The sequence below is a fragment of the Porites lutea genome, chromosome 11 (genome assembly GCF_958299795.1).
Source record: "Porites lutea chromosome 11, jaPorLute2.1, whole genome shotgun sequence".
Classification (NCBI taxonomy): domain Eukaryota; kingdom Metazoa; phylum Cnidaria; class Anthozoa; order Scleractinia; family Poritidae; genus Porites; species Porites lutea.
In genome coordinates, this window is record NC_133211.1 from 13880656 (window position 1) to 13901737 (window position 21082).

General features: G+C 39.1%; 1 protein-coding gene across 1 annotated transcript; it reads left to right on the forward strand.

The window, feature by feature from the left end:
• Positions 1–5282: 5282 nt before the first annotated feature.
• LOC140953238 (carbonic anhydrase-like) lies at positions 5283–13473 on the forward strand. Its single transcript, XM_073402738.1, has 7 exons — positions 5283–5346; positions 7728–7757; positions 8348–8664; positions 10488–10580; positions 11882–11948; positions 12381–12538; positions 13243–13473. The coding sequence occupies exons 1-7, from the start codon at positions 5283–5285 to the stop codon at positions 13471–13473; spliced, it is 960 nt and encodes a 319-aa protein (XP_073258839.1).
• The last annotated feature ends 7609 nt before the right edge of the window (positions 13474–21082 follow it).

Here is a 21082-nt window from a genome sequence, read left to right on the forward strand (position 1 = left end):
GATGTCGCATTTTCTTATGCGCGCACTGTTTTTAGAGAGCGGCATTACCTGACTGTTTGAGCTCCACTATATTGCCAAAAGTGAACTTACCGTTACCCACCACTTAAATAATATAAGATTGGGACTTACAACATCTTTCTAATAGAGAGGCAAAACACAGTGAAAACATTACTATTATCTTGTACCGATTCTTCGCGGTATTTTTTCATTTAGCAGTGAGTTTCTTTTACGACATAATCAAAATCTCGAAGGCGCTGAAACAAATGGAAATTCCCGCAGAATACAGCAAAGTGATGTTATTAACGTTCAGTGTGAAATATGGTCATATGACCGATTTTGCAAAACCAAAGAGCTAGAAGGTAGCCTGCGCAGCTGGCGGTATTGTGTGATTAAAGTTTTTTGTGTGTGTGTGATTAAAGTTTTGGCGGCGGAGACGCTATCCAAAACAATGGAGTGGGGACGAAGCGTTTGAAATACCGCCTGCCAGAAAACCCCGGTATTTTGAATAGCCCGCACACCAGTGTGCGGGGAAACTGATTTATTGGTATTTCTCGCGGCTTCGCCGCCAACTCTCACTCAACTGGTAGAGCGGCTCCGCCGCCAAATCTCCCTCGCCTAACACAATACCGCCAGCTACGCAGGCTAGCTAGAAGGAGAAACAAGAGCGTGCTATAGTCGATGTTTAGTTTGCCACCTTCATCATATTTCGTAGCGTCAATGCATGGCTGCGCGTGATAGACAGATCTACGAACTTTGTTGAACTGGAAGTTAATGTCCCGAGACAATAGGCATTATATTCTGTGCGATGGGAGGGGTGACTGAGACTGGCAAGACCATAAGAAGCGGAAGCAGGCCTGCACAATGACAATAGGGCCATTTATACGAGGAAAAATAAGACGCGTCTTACATAAGACGCGTCTAAAATAAGACGCGAACTTTCCGTATAAACGGCACATTTCGTCTAAAATAAGACGCGGCTTAGCTAAGACGCGTCTTATTAGATAAGACATGCTCGTATAAATGGTACAGTTCGCGTCTTATTTAAGACGCGTCTTATTTTTCCTCGTATAAATGGCCCTAATATATCAGTTCCTCTAAGAGAGAAGACCGTTTTGCGCAAAGTTAATAAGTCCTTAATATACGCAGGGTAGAAATTGATATGCATACATTTCATAATATTAACTGCGTGATTAACAACATGCTGTCGCCATAGGAACCTTCAAAAATTGCCCTATTTGGGCGGAGCATTGTTTCATATATAATGAAAGTTGTGTCCTCCTGTAGCCAATCACATGTAAAGCAAACTGTCAACCACGTAAAAACGATTAACGCGTCGTTTTTCTGATCCAAACGAGTCACCGCATATCATCGTGTTCAACTCCAAGAAAAAGGTGAGTAGGATTTTTCTCGACTTTCCATAAGTAATAGTCTACGTTTTGCAATATTGAGTCAGCCTTGGCTTCCTGATCCATAGCAAGAACAGATTGTTAGCTTGACAGTTTGTACGTTCCTGCGGGTAAGCGTTGCAAATATTATACAGACATAACAGTCCACTACCTAATGGGCTACTAGTGAGCTAAGTGAGAGGCCAGCCGATCGTCAGAAACAGTTGGTTTTTGGCTTACGATAAGACTGCACGCTAGGTCCGCTCTCGACTGAACCACTGAATTTTTTTACTCTTAAGAGTCCATACGTGTTTACATATGTTAAAAATTAATATATATGCATGTTCTGTTGTTTTGTTTTATTTCGTTTTGTTTTTCATGTTCGTTAGTACCATTTATTCCATAGATCTGCCTGTGTACCTTCTCTATTCTTTATTAGAGACCTTTAGATTCTAAGACGAGTACGACTACGAGTAAGAGATTTTCTCAGTACTAAGTAGTGCTCGCGCGTGAACCAACGTCATTTTGGCGGGAAAACGTGGTAACCGTCGTCACTCTACTACGAATTTTAGCGACAAGTCGAAGTGGGGAAAACGAGTTATCAAAGGTTGGAAGTTTTATCATTTTGCGATCGGGAGAGCGCGTAACCTCCCTCACTTAAGGTAACAGTGCCAACTTTTCTAGTGAGAAATGGTAAAATGAAGCTTTCCGGAGAGTCTATATTTTGTGAATACGCGAAAATACTTTAAGTAAAATCTAGTACTCGTAGTCGTTCTTGTCCTTGATAAAGGTCTCTATTAATCGTTCAGTAAATCAGATCAAATAGCTTATCGAAGAGCATCCAACGGTTGAACATCTACTAAACTTAAACGCATTCACCCAGATACTTCGAGTTTTTATTACAATTTCCTTTAGAAATATAAAACCAGCAGAGTCAATTATATGTCAGTCTCTTGCGAAAAGGAAAAATTAAGAGAAGACATTTGTTTTAAAACTTTCATGTTTCCTAAAGCATTTGATCTTTTGCCTCCTGAGAATCTCGTATTAAAAATAAGTTATGCTGACGGCTTACCACGGTAGATTTTTAATTACAGGGACAAAAATGACAACGCACAAATAATGGGGAAAGAGAAGTCATTAATTATTTTAAAGGACGAGAAATTCATAAGATAAGATCGCTCCAGGAATTTGGCTTGGGGTCTGCAGGCCATTTTCTAGGTAAAATATGTCATGTCCGTACCTTGAATGGCGCCAATGACTCCATAAAAGACGTCGGTTTGTTCACTTTGATGAGTAGCATGTTATTGTTTATAACTAACACTCCGGCCTCTAAGGACCCCATTCCTTTCTGTCGGTAATTCAGAAGATTCAAATCAGTTCTTTTCTAAAAATGCAAACTTTAAAACCAGAGAAGTAGAGCCCTTCTAAACACGGGATCGTCCCATAATACATGCAACAGCTTCCAACGCAGACGTTCTTAGACGTTGCGTTTTTCTTTCTTCCCTTCGAAGCCCTAAGATTGCAAGCCTAACAAAACGTTCACAAGCTTCAAATAAGCATTGGTTTCATTTTCTTTTGGGACTTATTATGGGACGATAGGAAGCATAGAAAAAAAGGATAATACAGAAAATTAGGTAAATTTAAGTTACAGTATTAACAGAGAGGCTTTTTGATAACCATTAAGAACAGAACCAGCCTTATAAGACTAGCTCATGGCCGTTTGGCCGCGCATGTACTGATTACGCCAGTAACAAAAGCCTTTCGGAGTATCCGCAAAGGGACACATTCAGTGTATATTGGCTTTGCCGGGTTTTAATTAGAAATAAATCGCTTTTATTTGAGAGATTTACGTGTTGCAAACTTGTAATTGTTATGGCTTTTGAATTGCTTTCTATACATTTATCCACCCACCGCACGATGAGTCCATTTTGCGATCTTTCATTATATATCCTTGAATAATCAAAATAACTCATTTTCCCTCAAAATACCTAAATGCAAGTCTGTTTATAGTTCGAATTTAAACGTTTCAGTCGGTTACAAAAACCACAACAACTCCAGAATAGGTTGTACCAAATAAGTATTTCTTCTTGCTTTTCTTCGTTACCATCACTGTCTCGAATGTGGTAATTTCAGTTTGCGTCTCAATTAGTAAAATTTCCATGTATATGGATTTCAATAAAGACACTTTCACGTGAATCGACCTGCTTTTAGATTCATTTCGGAAGATGACCAACAAGCTTTTGAAAAATTCAGTCAATACCGACCACTTAATTCTTTTACCAATACAACTGAAAGGCTAAGCAATATGCATGTAACATCCATCCCTTAGTGGAGAATTTTCGACTTGTGAGCTTCATTTAAGCATGACATTGAATCCAATTAGTGTCTCACAGTGTACTTACGGCAAAAACAAAGAGCACTTGAAAAACAATTGATTTGTTGTCTCTAAGAACCTAACAATTACATGCAGGAGGGCCATATTCTAATGGAAAAATCACTGCTATTGTCCTAGTTCTAATAATCTTCTTTCTTCTTCTACGCACTTGAAACTCAAAGGGTTCCGAATGTTTCATTTTTACTCACAACTACAGTAAACACTCACCTTTAAGAAACTACATTTTTTGAGGTCTCGCAAAAAAAGGTTCTTTTATTTCGGCTTTCAATGTGGGCTGACTAGGTTCTTAATTAGGTTCTTAATTTCTAGGAAGAAGACAAAGTTGTTAACTACCAGAAATATAAAGAAACTTATGCAATATTTATTGAGTACTTTACGCAAGGTCCATGAAGACAATTACAATCTTTGCTTTACTTAAACCTGTTTTCGTTGTAGGAATTACTGTAATACTTCTATTTGTAATTACTGTTTGGTTCGGTATCTTCTTGTAATATCAATGGTAACTCGAAGTCAAACTCCATGGTAAAAACGTATTTCCTCGAATAATAGCCGTCCCTCGATTAATCGCCTCCCTTGAATAATCTCCTCCCTTTGACGGAAAAATTGAAATGAAATAATCGCCTCACTCAAATAATCGCCCCAGCCCCCACCCGTTTCGATATCTTCTCTTCTTTTTTATTCCCTCCCTGTCAAGGTAAGATTTACACCTAGCTGACCTAAGATAACAAACAAGCTTCATTTACTGATTGTTTTCAACTGAATAGTCACAAAAATGAACAGTGACGACTCAAGCTCTCCTGCCACCGAGGAATTTGAAATTGAAAATTAATGAAGGAAACTAATTTAGAACTTGACTTAAAAAGCCCATGTTCAGTTTATTTGATGTAGTTATTTTTGAGGAGTAATGGGATAATAAAGCAAAATATCTAGTGCACGACTTCCAGCGAGAAATTCATGATATGAAATAACTACTTCCCTCGACTAATCGCGCCCTTTTGGCGCGAAAAAATTTATAATCGCCCCAGGCTATTATTCCAGGAAATACGGTAATTTTATTACCTGTAACCCACATATAAGAACCTGCTTGATTTTCCGCGGGTATTAAAGTGCCAAATTTCCGCCAGCGATGTTTACTGTACCAAGACGGGCAGTATGCCATGAACTCTGAACACGGACATGAGAGTACTTGGTATCCAGATAAATAGTGTCAATTGGAAAAATACATGTAAACGCAAAGTCTGCTAGCAAGCTCTCCCGGGGCCCGCTGGCGGCGGGTCGTAACCCTAAGCCTAACCGGCCTAACCCTAACCCTAACCAATCCTCTCTTCCCTCTCACACCCCCGTACCCCCGGGAACCCCAGGAGAACTTGCTTGCACTCTGCAGTTTTTCATGCAATGGTTTGAAATAAAAATCATTTTACTTGTGTAAATGAGCTATCAAATAATTTACCCGTACTGTCAACGGCTTCTTTCTTTCAGAAAAAAATATTGCCACGACAGTCATGGCCAGAATTTCGTTGCCATTCATATGCTTAATTGCTGGAGCTTCCATTGCCTTGGCGGCAGGTGAGTAAGTGCAAGAACTAAAGAAAAAAAAAACCAGCCATATTTCATGACCCAGCGCGGCAGGATTTAGCTCTCAACTGGTAAAGCGCTTGCCTGCTGCTGAGCTGCTTAATTGAGCACACAGAAATGTCCTTCGTCTTGTTTCCAGTAGGAAGCAAAATCTCATGACCGCAAAATGAATGCATTGCCCTAAATTAGTGCTTACAGTAGGTACTTAACAAATTGACTCTTAAATAAAGTATTTTTTTTTCTTGCCATTTTTTTTCGCTTGTGCGTGTAGACAAATCACAAATTTAGAACATAGGTGCTTGACCGAATTTTTTATGGCCACTTATGCTTTTTTTTTGTTTGTCACTGTTTCGGATTGTAACTGAGTCATGCAGTCTAATTTTGGAAACTATTTCCTTGAAGTTTCCATTTCAAGTCGGTTCAAACCATACTTTGAAAACAAAAAGTTTTTCCCTTTGAAGGGAACTTGCTTGCAGAGATCTGGAAAAATAAGTATGATGTCCTTGTTTAGTGACACTTTCTTCCTCTCCCACTTAAGACTTTCCACAGAAAAATCATCCACTTCTCCATGTTCAAAAAATAAAGCACGTCGATTAGTTGGATAACAACGTTTGTCTGACAGGCGAAGAAATATTGCAAATAGTACGCAGAGAGGAACATGATCTATGTACTCTGAGAGGCGCACTAAAATTGAATTGTAGTGCGACGTACGTTATACATTTTTGTACAGGAAAACTATTCAAGTTATCCCTACATTGCTGTTTTCATACACAAATCTCTTGCCAAAACTTGCGTCTCCATCGAATGAAGCGCCAAGTCCAAAATTAGACACACGGCATCAAATGCAAAGTGACTAAATAGCTTGTGATTCCGCCAACCTTATTTGCCCTACGATACAAGTCTGTATGTTTTCATTTTTTACACCCTTAGCCGTTAATTTGGCGAGGGAAAAATGAGAGAATGATCGATAGAAATTTGTGGTTGTCGCATAGCTTTGCTGTGATTTCGCTTCCCGAGATCTAGCTAATGATGGGACAGATTTTTGCGGCATGTACAGCCAGCTGTGTTCAGCACATCACGAAAGCCACAAAACTTACCATGTCCAAACCCTCTCCACATAGAAAACCATATTTCCCATCTACAATCATCGTCAAAAATGTTGGGAAGGTTACCAATTTTTACCTTTTTTGTACTTGTCAGTCCCCGCCCCTGGATCAATGTTGGACAAAACTAAATTGTTTTTGTGCGTAATTGTTGTTACATGTCCCAACATTGAATAGGGGGCGCGGGGGGTATTCAGGAGAAGAACAAATAATCTTTTTTGAACATAGACATAAGGCGTATGAAATGGAGCAATAATGTTGTTTAGTTATTCCACCTTCCCAACTACTTTTGTCCGTGATTGTAGTTCCATGATGGACGCTCCTGTCAGTATATATGTTGTAGCTGAATTTTTTATCTCAGCAAATTTTTATTTTCTTTTGTTGCAACCTGATTAACATACATTACCATACCCCAAAACAATAGAAAAACAAAAATTATCTGAGCCAAAAAATTAACTACGACATATACTTCAAGGCTGAATACCATATAGCTCGGCTACTACAGTTACCACAGTTACTATAGCTACTATACCCACTTGTAGCTACTACATGGGGTCATGTGGGGTGGAGACTCTATGGCATTCGGCCATGAAGTATATACCTTCAATAGGGACCTTATTCTCTATTTTCCAATTCCCCATAATACACTCTGTTTGCCCCCCAAATTTTGCATAAACCATTGTTTTTAAATGCTCCGGGGAGTATTGTATTTTCCCAAGAGCATTTTAAGACAATAAGTTATGCAAAATTTGGGGGGCAGACAGAGTGTATTATGGGGAATTGGAAAATAGTCAATAGCCTGGGACCACCCTTTTCCCTCCTCAGACTTCTGCTCCGCTCGCTTCGCGCGCCGATTTTTCTCTTTCTTTTTTCTTCTTTTCCGCATTGTGGAGCCTGGTCCCAGGCTAGGAACCTTGCAATCCAACAACGGCGACGTCCATGAAATCGTCGCTGATAAAAAGACTTCGCAGTCTTTGGCAAACTTTTTACGACTATCCCAAGTCGTCCAGTTACTTAAAGAAGCAAATTTAAGTTGGAGCTGAAGAGAGAGGACCGCGCCCGAGTTCAGGCAGATAGTAAAATTTATCCCCTTACCGTTCCCGTTCTCAAGTTAACTTAGAATTTACTCAATTTACGTTGTACATCTGCAGCAGCGGCAAGGAACTTTACAAAAAATCATGATACACGTGCAGAGCTGTTGTGTTGTGTTCTTGTTTTGGTTTGATCATTTTTTCGTTAACCTGACGGTAACACCTATTGTTTTCCTAGGTTGGAGCTATGATTTAAATGCAGCGGATGGTATGTTTTCATTTTTTCTTGTTCTAGAGTTCTGAAATTTAGATAAGTGCAACGTAGAAGAACCCTAGTCGAAAGCGACCAAGCTCAATTAAATTACGAGAGTCCACCCTCGTAAACGACCAGCTCTAGCTACGACCACTCATTCATGAAATCCCGAGGTGGTCGCTTACGAGACTGGTTTTGAGTGCGTACTGATGTTTAATGAAAAGATTATTTTCCTTCTCTGAAAAATAACGTTGTCATGAAGTTTTCGTACGCAAAGCCAAAAAACTTTAACTGCAATATGTCGACTCCATCACATCGTGCTTCACTGTTTCGCTGTGATAAGTGGAATATACGATTTAACTGTTGGTCACGGGTTGATTGTAAATCATTTGATCATTTCATTGCGGGGTATATAGGTGGTGGATGTTGGAATATTTTAACACAAACTAGATTGCAAGGACAAAAACCCAGTTAAAGAGCACTACACATAAAATAATTAAGTCCAATAGTTGGTTGAAGACTTCACTATCGTCATTATTTTTTTCGATTCATTTTTAATCTCTTTGCGCTTCTTACATTACATTGCCCTCGTAATTCTTCTCTAGGACCTAACAGTTGGGGTGGTAGTTGCGGTTCTGGGAGTAAACAGTCGCCTATAGACATCAACACCACCACAGCCATGTATGACTCAAGCCTGGGTGATTTTACACTTGTCAACTACGGCACTACACCAGCTGGTGTCAATTTTACCGCTAAAAACACTGGTAAATCCTTGAAAGTATCAATGGACAGCAATATATACAACGTAAGCGGAGGTGGCCTCCCTGGAGTTTACACCACCGTTCAGTTGCACCTGCACTGGGGATCAAACAACAGCCGGGGATCGGAACACACTATGGATGGGATGATGTATCCTGCTGAGGTGTGTTATGTTCGATGCTATATGTGGCAGCGTTAAGCTTTGTATCATGAAAGTAATTACCAGGCCCGGATCCACACCGGTTTCCACCGTTTTACGGAAATCGGTCAGATTTTTCATAAGAAACTTATTTTTAATAATAATAGAACTTTCCAAGTTGAAATCTTGAAAATGGTCTGGACAAATGTTTTCTTTGTCCAATTTCTGGGAATTTGATGCGCCCCTAATGAATCAGAGACCCGGGAAAGCGAACTTTAGGGAGTTAGTATCCAAAAAAATTCCGGGGGGTGCATGTCCCCGGGCTCCCCTAGAAGCTTGCTCTCTCGGCCCCTCGTTTAGGAAATCGGTCAGTATTTATCCTAGATCCGCGACTGATTACCTTGGTAAAAGCTGAAACGATAGCCAGGAAAAACGCTTCTATGTGCTTAAGTCGCAATTGGGTTTTGTTTTCGCTCTGCCTTTGTTGAGTAAACGGCGCCGGATTATTTAAGCCAGTTACACGAGTTGAATAAGAATTAGTGATCCTATTGTCGGAACATACCCTGAGGGGGAATAAATTTCCTGCTGAGGTGCTTTTTTTTGTGAGGTTTACAGTGGGATGACATTGCCCATTTTTAGAGTTTACGGTGAAGTTTCACTTTAAATGTACTCTGTGTAACATAAACTATGGTGTTACCTCCCCAGAGGAGGTAACCTCAATGATGTTCTTTACAGGGAGGCTCCTCCCATACCTTTTTTCAGGATTCCCGTATATGAGAGGGTAGATATTTCACAGGGTGAAATAAGTGAAAGGATAGGGAAATCTCTCATTTTGTAGTGTAAAACGTCTTAAAACGTTTGAAAGACGCATTTTACGGCTGTGAAAAGTCAAAAATACTTCATGGCTGGCGCCTTTATTCATATTAAAGGACAGTGCATTTTGAGCAGTTAAAAAGGATACAGATTTCTAATTTAGGAATGAGATACAATTTGTCAATACACTGTACACGAAAGGAGTACCTTTCGGTCAAAAATCGTATATGAGGGTAACGGGTTAGACATCGGGGTCTTTTGGTGAGTGCCCCCCCACCCCCCTTCCCCCCCGGTGTTTGATGAGTCAAAAGTGTTTTTAAGGTACCTTAAGTTTTAATTCCCCCGGACAACAATATGGCGGACATACCGTGACATAATGTGAAAAAGCTCTATAAAACGGCCCTCTTAATTCGCAATTTAACTTTTGATCAAAAATTTAACAAAATATCTACCGAACACAGAAAAATGTTCATCCCAAAATGAACAGCAAATCGTCCACCGGTAAGAACGTATTCGAAAGACAATACACCAAACTAGTCCGTATCAAGATACGACTGTAACCGTTTCAAGAATGAGTTGGTGAAATGAGTCACGAATTACTTAAATTCTTACCAGTTTGTAATTCTCTGTTCCAGCGTGTTTTCCCTCATGTGCGGTTATTCGTGAACTGTGAAATTTTTTTTTACTTGGATACTAGCCGTTTAACGAAGGCATTTATAGACGCTGAAACTGTGTAGCAACTTCAAATGCATAGTGTATTTGCATAACTATATCTATCACTAGCATTTGTTATTTCGGCTGCCTTTGTTTGACATTTTTCAAACAAAAAGTTTTTTTTAATAAAGGGAAAATTTATTATTTAAATTTATTTATTATTTCTATTGAAATGAAATACTCTGGGGACGCTTTTGAAGCTGTTCAAAACACTCATAGCACATTTTCGCGCTGAATGCCGTTCAACCAATGGTTAAACATTGCTGTTCGTGTTTTAAAACGTTACCTATTATGACTTAAATTCTGTTCTCAATTTTTAGATCCATTTCGTCAGCATGAACACCAAATACTCCAACCTCAGTGAGTCGCTAGGTTATTCAGATGGTTTGGCCGTGCTGGGTGTTTTCCTCAAGGTAAACATGTTTTCCTCTTCATAAAACCCTTTTACTCCCCCACTGTGAAATGTTCACCTAGAGTTTTACAGGGGCACCCAACGAGGATATAGTTCAAAACCACTTAACATAGCATTGTTGAACGTATTTTAGTATCTAAATGGTAGATATAGTTATATTTTTATCCCCTAAAAACTTTTCATCTGTTCGGATTTCCTAGCTGAAAGTCTAGTGATCCGAAAATTATAGGGATCAAAACTTACCTTTTCGAAAATTTCAGCCAAGAAAAGGCTCCCGAAAATTCTAGGTGGCCTTTTTTAGGGTAAAAATCCGTTAAAAATGGGTAATTATACCATTTTGTAGATGTTCGAAAATCCTAGGAGAGGCAGGTAAGCAAGAAATTTTACAACAAATGTTCCGAAAATTCTAGATCTCAAATCGTCTTCCCAACAGATATTTTCCGAAAATTGCCGTTGGGTGCCCCTGGCTTAGTCTTTGCATGCTAACGGGTGCAAACATGCAAATGGGACCTCCAAAGCAGTACTTTGATATATGGTATTATTTTATTAAAAGTTCGAGACTGTGGATGAAATCCGTTGACGTCATCATTCAACTATGAAACCTCAGTTTAAACGCGTTATTAGCCTCCTCCATGGGCTTCACTGTCCTGTTTTAGAGAACGCGTGGGAGAATTGGGAGAGGGAACGGGGATAAGAGCTTGGGCGCCTGATACCGCCCAGTGATGCCTGCCAAACATCGACAAGGTGATAACCTTCTGCGCATGTTGGCTCGCGCATACAAATGCAATTTGTGTAAGGGATAGTTGGGGGTGGAAAGAGAAATTTGTCGTCGCATGTTCACGTTGTCGATGAAACGTGAAATTTGCCCAAAAAAGCTTGGTGCAAGTTCTGAGTTGTTGTTTTGCTAATCTAAACCTATTAACTTTTTGACGTTTTCGTTTCTGTTGCCGTAGTGACATCTTAACCTCCCTACTACTTTCGTATAGTACCGTTTGATGTCTAAATAACTGAAAATGTGGATTTTTTCTAACTGTGTTTCCGTACTTTTGGCGCAAAGGAGTCATTCCAAAGCTAACCTCTCTTTCTAGGCGGAGCTTTTTTGTATCACCACGAAAAATAGCCGGTATCCACGAGTGTTCACATTATCAAGTTGGTTCGAAAATGCCTTGAACACTATTAACAAACGGAAATATTCATGATATAGCTGAACTGAGAAAAAAAATCTGCCAGAAGGTGTGAAAGTGAAATCAAGGAACTAAATATTTCGTTGCTTTATTTTTGTTATTGTTTTATAAATTATAGCTTGGTTCAAGCAACAATTCGCATTATAACTTGTTCCTGGATCACATCCACTCTGTGATGAACAAGGGTAAGTTCGTTTCGCATTCTGTTAAGGTGGAAGTGCCCTGTCTCCCTGCTATGTGTTAAATTTAAAATTTGGTAACAGCGTTTTAAACGCCCACCGTGGTTAGAAGAAAATGCAGATGTACAATTGTGCTGTTTGTTACACTTATATATAATACTTTCTCAGTATGCATGACTTACGGTTTTCGGTACTTGAAGCATATATCAACATTGTCTTTTCTATATATTGGGAGCTCTAATGACACCCTTGTGTGGTGTAATTCGCTTTTCAGAAAGAGCATCTAAAGCATCTGGAGCCCAACCTTTCTTTATCCTTTATCGTTGGCACTGCTGTTTTTTTTTAATCTCAAAACACCCATAATGTAAAACAAGTGTCCTGCACGTTATTTTTAAAAATACTGAAGTGCTATTCACTGTTTCATCTTTTGATCCACAGACGAGAGTGTGATTTTTCCAGCCTTTCCTCTTCTAAACCTCCTTCCAACCGACAAAACCAAGTACTATTGGTACAATGGTTCGCTAACAACGCCAACCTGCAATGAAGCTGTTACCTGGACTGTTTTCAACGATCCTGTCGAGGTATCACAGGCTCAGGTAAAATTAATTTGTCGTCAATGCTAATGATATTTGAGACACTGTGAGTGGTGGTGGTGTGGTGGTGGTGGATGATGACGATGACGATGATGGTGATGATAGCTAGAAATTTACGAAATGATATTAGGTAGACCTTTTTGGGTATTAGCAGAAAACGTTCCTGCGATTACTAAGAGCTTCTTTATTTTGGGTTACGTTTTGGACTTTTTGCGGATGTTATTGTTTCTTTAAGACTGTAGGCGATCCAAAATTTTGGTCTGCGTTTGCATGGTCTGCAATCCACAATCGTGATTAATAAACCCGAACATAGTCCTCTTAGCCCATCTTCTCCCATTTGAATGACGCAGCTGTTGTTACCAGCTCCCTTATGCGGCATACTTGCGAGATATTTTCCTTTAGGATTTGTATTATTGCTCAACGTTAAACATCGTTTTCCAGTGCCAAAAACAACTAATTTGATCCTTGTCTCTGATTTGATCAACCGTTACCTCCATCATAGGAACTGACATGCCGCACAACCATACTTACAAACCAATTATTATGGCCTGCTTTTGCCCTTGCGACACGCTCCATTGGCGACATATAATTGTCCTTGCAGCATTCCCTGGAATGTGTACAGGTGTACATGCATTATAATCCTCGTGTCTTAGTGTCGCCTTCGACGTAGGAGAAACGAAATCATCTTCTTTTTTTCCTGTTTACAGCTGGATGCGCTGCGATCCTTAAAGATGAACAGCACCATGAACATTGTCGACAATTACCGCCCAGTTCAGAACCTTGGCAGCCGTAAAGTGAAATCTAGCTTCAGTTCGACCCAGGCACCTCCGACTACTACCGATGTTACTGTCCCAACCGAAGCTGCAAGCGTTGCTCTCAAAATATCTAATGTCCTTTTGACGTTGGTGCTCTTCCTGGGAGAAGTTTTCTTTCACTGAATGATCTGCAAGACCAGGTTCTCTGCTTAAGGAGGCGGCGGCTTGGAGCTGGTTACTTTGTGAATTCGTTATAACAGTATGTACTCGTGAAAGATGAAAATATGAAAGTGCCCAACACATGAAATTTCATAAATCTGAAACTGTAATTTCTACACCACATTCCAGGCTGACGGACTCACAAACCATGCTCCATGAAGTAACATAAGAGAGTATTCCCTTCTATGAATGATCAACTTGTTAATTTTCCATTCATGACAAAAAGTATAACATAAAATGCCCTCGTCATTTCCCAGTGGAATGGGTGATAAAGAGAGTTTAATTTGCACTTTTGTATTAGGTTTTTTTCTATAAGTGTTTCTTTTAGGTTAAACTTAATAAGCGTCTTTCACACTGGAGTGTTTTTATGCTTTTTTAAATTCATATAGCATTGCATTTTATTAAGAGATTATGACTTAAGAGATCCTATATTTGTTTCAATTCCTTGCTTGCCTTGCTATTTTTAGACCTCCTTGCATGATGGTCTCACATAGCGTTGTAACCTGGTGTAACGAGATTACGAGAAATTAGGCACATTAAGATTCACGTTTACGCCAAACGGGAAACGTGAATTTGTACCCCGTGACCAAGTTTTTCCCTTAATGGTCGTGTACTGTTTATTACTTCTACTCAGAAATAAGTAGTTTCACGCCAGTTTTATCTATTAGAATTGTTCTGGACAGTTTTTATCTGCTTATTTTATATCCTGAGAAATTCTCAACTCATATCTGACGTTTGCCGTTTGTCGTAAACGTGAATCTTAATCTCTCTATAATCCCCGGCTTTTTTAATAATTTCTTCATATTAGTAATTAGCTTTTTTATTTTTGGTTTTGTATATCGTAACCCTTTTCTACTATTAAATAGTTTGGCGTAAATTTAGCAATGATCGCTTTCCACTTTCAAAGGCTTTCTAAGGAAAAGATACAAGGTTTTTTATGTTTATAACTAAATGTACTGGTCTTCAAGCGATGCTGTCCTTCTTGGGTTAGCTATCAGCTATAGGCTCTTAAGGTAGTGGGATGTCGTATATCGGTGATCGCTGCTTAGTGTTAAATAACTATTACACGTAGGAGTGAATAAAGCCTTATTGTACGTAAGCATCTCTTCCATGCTTCGTTCGCTTCCTTGTTAATTGGCAGTTCCCAGTTCCCAATTCCGTAAGTTCGTCCAAATAGAGGGCTTACAGTTACCGGTGCCATCTTGGTTTCAAATATACTGAGTCGATCCTGTGGAGGAGTATCAAGTCTATACTAACAGGACGACGCACGCACCCTCAGTACATCTGAAATCAAGATGGTAGCAAGATGGAGGGCGGGAAGGAAAAAACGGGCGAGAGGGCGTTATTCCTCTCTTCTTTCTCCTTTCGACGGTCCTTTGGTCCTAGTCTCGTCACCAGTCATTCGCGTTTCGCACTCCCCTTTTTTGTGCAACCAAATTGCGAAAATTTGGGTTTACGGACAACTCTCTCTAAGACGGACACCTTTGGGACCGATACTAAGTGTCTGTCTAAGAGTAATGTCTGCCTTATAGAGAGTCAAATAAAGGGAGAAAAGAAAGGCAGGGACCATCTCTTAATGTCTGTTTAACTGAGGTCTCCGTTAAGAGAGAGTTGACTGTAAACTTGTTCCACTTGTTTTCCACTTTCTCTTCAGTGATTTCCGGATGGACTGTACTCAACTTAAAATTTATTGTATGGTTTGCAATAATTTGGTAAATCGCCAAAAATTATGTTACTTACTACTGTGCAAGGTTTATCCACCTAATAAACAAAAAGTACCTTAACAACAAAGTTTATCACTTACTGTGAGGTAAAAAAGGCGCGCAATTTATACGCTACGATTTGTCAGCGGGCAATCAATTTTCGCTTTGCACAACCTGTTACTCATTCACCATTATTGCAGTGTGGCTCCCCTAAGTCGAGAAAAGGCCCTTATGCTAGTAAAAGTAGCATACATATGCTGCTAGCGATGTCCGATTTTTTTTTTCAAAATCATGCTTAAAATCACGCTCGTTTTTTAAAAATCATGCTCATTTTAACAAAATAATGCTGAAATTATGCTTCTTCGTTTTACTTTAAAACTGGTAAAACACCTCTCTTCAAATTCAAAGTAGACAGACTGCAAATTATAGTAGTTGCTAAAAAATATATCTACGTGTCCCAACTGTTCATCAGTAGGATGCCTAAAAGAGGGTCTCAATGGGGTTAACCGATAGGCGTAAAACGGCCAAAAATTTAGCCGATAGCCGTAAAAATTGAAAAATTTTAACCGTTAGCCGTAAATAGGGCAAAAAACAGTTAACCGTAAAAGAAATTGTTCCCTAGATCTGCTACTTTTAGGGAGGTACTAAACTCACTTATGGTTGCGTTTTTTATTTCCCGGCTAGTGTGACTCCCTATACGCACGTTAGGCGAAGCGACCTAGGCTCCATTTGCGCCACTCTCTGGGAAAACTAATTTTTTCCATAGTGAAAGTGTGGCTTCTTACTGGGGATTAATGTTTGCGATTTTCAGGAGGTCATGCCCTCGAAACACTAGTGAAACAACACGCGGAGACGTCACTGTTGTAAAACACGTTCCCGATAAACAGCATTTCCTTGTTTTTCTCTGACGCTAAGGTAGACATTGTCATGCCTTGTCCCTCTACGGTGTCTTCCCGTGCACGTTATCTTGGTCAAGGCATTTCGATGGCGAACTCATTCGGACCACGTGACCCGAAACACATTAGCCGCGCGGAATAATGAGGCCTACGGACAAGGCAACGGCAGACAGTCGTTCCGTTCAGTCCTTCGCTATCATTAAAAACACTGAACACGGGAATTTTGTTATTAGCCGTTTTCACGCTAGAGCTAGAAATGGATTATCCGTCGGAGATTAGCCTGTGTATAGCTGCGCCCTCCCCACAGACACCCCTTCTCCGATTTTTTCTGAGGGGAGGGGGCCGCTGTAGAGAGGCTATCTGGAACGGATAATCCCGTCTTAAAACTGTCCGTCGAAATTGACGTCAGGCGGATTGCTCATTCAAAATTAAAACTATTCCATTTTCAGATTAAGAAGTATTACCTATCTGACGCGAATCATCAAACGGATAACCCGTCTCACACGAATACTCCGTCTCTAGTGTGAAAACGGCCATTTCTGTTATAATGAAGTCACGTCCCGGCCTTGAGTTGGGCGTTTGCGTGTCTGCTTGTGTCTTTTCACAAAGATTGTTTTTAAATTGACTATTGACATTTCTATGTGTAAAATAATATTAGAAGTGGAATACTTTATAAAAAGTATGATCTATCAAATGTTAAAATTTTTCAAAAGAATAGCTTGTTTCATCCCGAGATGATCCGAAGACCTTTATTTTGATTTAAAGATACAAAAAATACAAGTTAATTAATATTTAACTTTTTGAAACAAAAGAAGTTAATTTTTAACTTTTTTGTTAACCGTAACTGAAGAAAATTAACCGATAGCCGTAAAAGAGCCAAAATTTTAGCCGATAACCGTAAAAGCCACCACCCCATTAAGACCCTCCTAAAATGCGTGCAATTCCACAATTGGTTTCGGCTCCATTAAATCCTATACCAACTGCAGAACATTTTAGGAGGAGCCACCCACCGTGTGAGCACAGTCGCGGACAACACATATAAGTGAGGAAAATAACGCAAAGCAAAACTAAGACGTTATTAAACGAACTAAATGTACACGCAACTTAAATAAATAATGCACGCGCCCAAAATTAAATTGCGCGCGCGCACACGTACCAATATACAACTGAAATAAAAATCCAAGTAATAAATAAGCAATGTAAGGATACGATGGTGCAAGTTAAGCCTGGATTGCTAATCTCATCTCCCGAAGGGCTGCACCATACTTCTCAACGATAAAACCATGGCGATTGACGAATTTATTAAATGAGTTCTGAAGTCGATTGGTTTAACCGTTAATGCAACAAACAAGTAAATGCAGTAAGACCAGAAACTCATAAGGGGTTGAAACGTGTAACTCTCATATGTTTGCTTTGTCTGATGCTCGTGATTATTCATTTTCGAAAGTACCATATTTGGAACGAGAAGAAGAGATAACTGACCAATCAAACTTCATAAACAACGTGACGTAATTTTCCTTCAGGTTCCCGCGCCCGCTTAAAAAAATGGCCGACAAACGAGGGAAAAACTCCCAAAAGCCGAGAAAGCTTTCAAAGGTTGAAACCAGGAATATTACCGAAACACTGAGCAGGATGTTATTGCCTTATCACCCGGGCCAAACGTAACATTATGAAACCCATTTTCGGCCTCGCAACTTCTTGAAGTTGTCACTTCATAAAACGATGCCTCGTTGACCCTCTGCACAGTAAACTTATACTGCAAATAGGCTTTTAAAATTCTTATGTTAAAAGTCTAGAATAAACAGTGAAAAATATTTTCTAATAAAATTCATTAGCTGCGTATCGAAAAGTGTCCAAAACCTGTACCTGACATCTTCGCAAAAAGTGATTCTTGTAATGAATGTGAGAAGCATTTTAAAAGTTTAAATTAAACTTGGATGTTGTAGTCACGATCGTGTTTTGAGCTAATTTTATGAATGAACAAACTCAAAACAATAGACAGAGAAGCCGTTTCTTGAAAATTTTTATTCAAAGTCCAAAAAGTTAATCCATTAAAGCAATTCGGAAAACACTATCTGGATCGTGGATCCGTTCACGCAAGTGAAATCGGCTAAGCACACGGCAAAATTCAACACAAAATCCATCTCAAATCAGGGCACATTTTGTTATATTTCTTTAGCGCCGAAGAGAAAAATTTATAAAACGTCTATGAAACAGTTAAAAATACATAAATTCCCTTTCAAAAACGTAATTGTCTTGGCCATAGAGTGCAAAATGTACCTGAAAATTCAGCAAAAACTTCGCAGACTTGGTTGCATTTCAAAACAGACTATGGGCTCCGCCGTGAAGAAAACAAGGTTGAATTCTTCGAAGGACGATTTCTTGATGAAAAGCTTCCCTTTCTCCACAAAAAGAAAGCTAAGCATTCTTTTGAACTTTCTCTTTCCATTTTTTGTCTTTTAACGGTGTATTTTTAACCTTGAAATGCAGAACTCTTGTCTTAAAACATCTGCATGGTGATCGCGCAGCAGTCATTTTGTTGAAAATGATATCCGTCACTAAGATTTCCAAATATGGTCAAAATGAATATTCACAAGCATTGAACGCGAGTTACACGTTTCAACCCCTTATGGGTTTCTGGTAAGACCCATTGAAAGGGCAAACTCATTTACCCTATTGGGCTATTTACATCAAGAAACTTTACGAGTGCGTAATTCATTATAAATTCCCTGGCAGTCACTCTTGCAAAGTATGTGCAGGGACAAATGAATGTATTATACAAAAAAATAAGCCACTAAAACAACAAAATTGTTTGGTTAACCGAGCTAGTTAATTATATGCAAACGTTGAGTCCTGTGCAAACAATCCCATGTCACTAGTCCAGAGGGAGTAGGTAAAGTGAATCTGACAATATGACAATAAGCAGACATAAAATGACTTTGTTACTTAAATTTGCCTGTAACACTGATCTCGGGCTAAAAAAATTGGTTGCACGATCGAAAAATGACAATTTTCTGCTGCAAAACTAGCCAGAAGTGCAAATTATGCTAGCAGTGTCTTTTTCAGAAAACAGATAAAAATTATGCTCGTAGTGTATAATTGTGACAAAAATGATGAAAAATGAGGGGGGGGGGGGGGGGGCGGGTAAGGAGGCTGTGACTACACTCACCTGCACTGGGCAGATCACACTCCACTTACGCATGACACTAGAAATGCTGGATTCCTGAGTTCCTAATATAAAACCAGTTCCTGTTACGCTACGATTAAGTCAATTAACGCGATTTTTCAATTTTGCTTTGCACTTAATTAATAGAAACTCTTAACGTGTAAATCGGCTTAACATTAAGGTTTCAGTTTTAAAAGATTTTCAAAGTATTGTGGACTTTCCAGCAACGACCGCCAGCAGTCAGAAAAAATGGTCAGACATTCCCAGACTGTCACTGCAGCGGACTGCTCAAGCATGGATATGCGGGAAGCTAAGAGGGACAATAATAGAAAGACTCATGGTTTTGACACAGATTGAACTGACTTAAAAACTTCAATTTGAGCATTAAATTATGATTTCTTGAACATGAATTAAAGCGGATTCTTATGTTCAAACGAATGGATAATGTGAATGATCTCCACTGATGCTGCGTCGTCTCTTCAAGACTGTTCTTGCATCATTTCAGAGATTTTAAACTCTCTATATAGAACAAAGACTCACAATAAGACTATTCAATGTGACTGTATTGTTTACAATTTATTTTCTTAACTTCTTTATGTAATTGTATTAGAAAGCCAGCATCGCTCTTATCCATTGAACTGCTTTCCTTAAGTTAATTAATACAAACTATACTAATAAAGATTTTTTTACCGTCTTTTGTCAATATCTGTTAAAACATATCATAAACAAACAAAATATTTTGGCTACAAATACAACAAGGAATTTGGGTAGCATTCCACTAATTCCATTGAAATATCTAGACCGCTAGCAGTCTTTTGTTTGCGGCTTCAAAGAATACGCCGCTTGCGTGTTTAAGCGTACTCTCGAAGTCATTTAAGAGTCTGACTTAATTCAACTCAGCGTAAGGGTTTTATGTTTGTTAGTTGTTCAGATAGTTGTTATAGCAACTGTGCACTGTAAGAAAACCAGTTTTTCCCAGTCAAAAAAGCAAAAAAAAACAAAGAAACAAAGAATCAACTGTAGTAAAACAGTTTAGAAACAGATCCACACATCCCATTATTGAGTAAATCGGCACACAACCCAATGGAAAAGTCAAGAAGGTTAACTTTTGTCCACGGCAGTGGCTCTTCAGATCTCTTTACAGTGGTTATGTCTATGTATATTAGGTTATGAATAGTACGTCTGTCTTCTAATAGAAACACGGGCAAGGTCACGTTTCTGTACTTTAGGCAGTAGTGATTTTAATTGATGATAACCAAAGAAACAAATAATCAACTATAGTAAAACAGTTCATAAACAGATCCACACATCCCATTAATGAGTAAATCGGCACACAACCCCTGAATGGACAAGTCAAGAGGGTTAACCTTTATCCACGGTAGTGGCTCTTTAGATCTCTTTACAGTGGTTATGACTGTGTATATTAGGTTATGAATAGTACGTCTGTCTTCTAATCGAAACACGGGCAAGGTCACGTTTCTGCATTTTAGGCAGTCGTGATTTTAATTGACTATGGTAATTTTCAGAGTCCCTTAACTCAAACTGGATCAAAGAGAGAAGAAATCATGGAATACGAAGACAGTGAAAATCAGACACCTTGGAAAAGTTAAGGTGGACTGCCCTTTGCGATTTATCACCCACCTGATTGGCCATCCTATGTATTTGATTTAAACTCACGAAGCGATTAAATGAAAAAGATCAGATTCTTTGAAACAGCACAACATTCATGGGAAAATGAAACAACATGCTTTTGACATATTTGGATTCAAAACACTTTATCAGGGGGCGTCCACAAGTATCCGGAATTG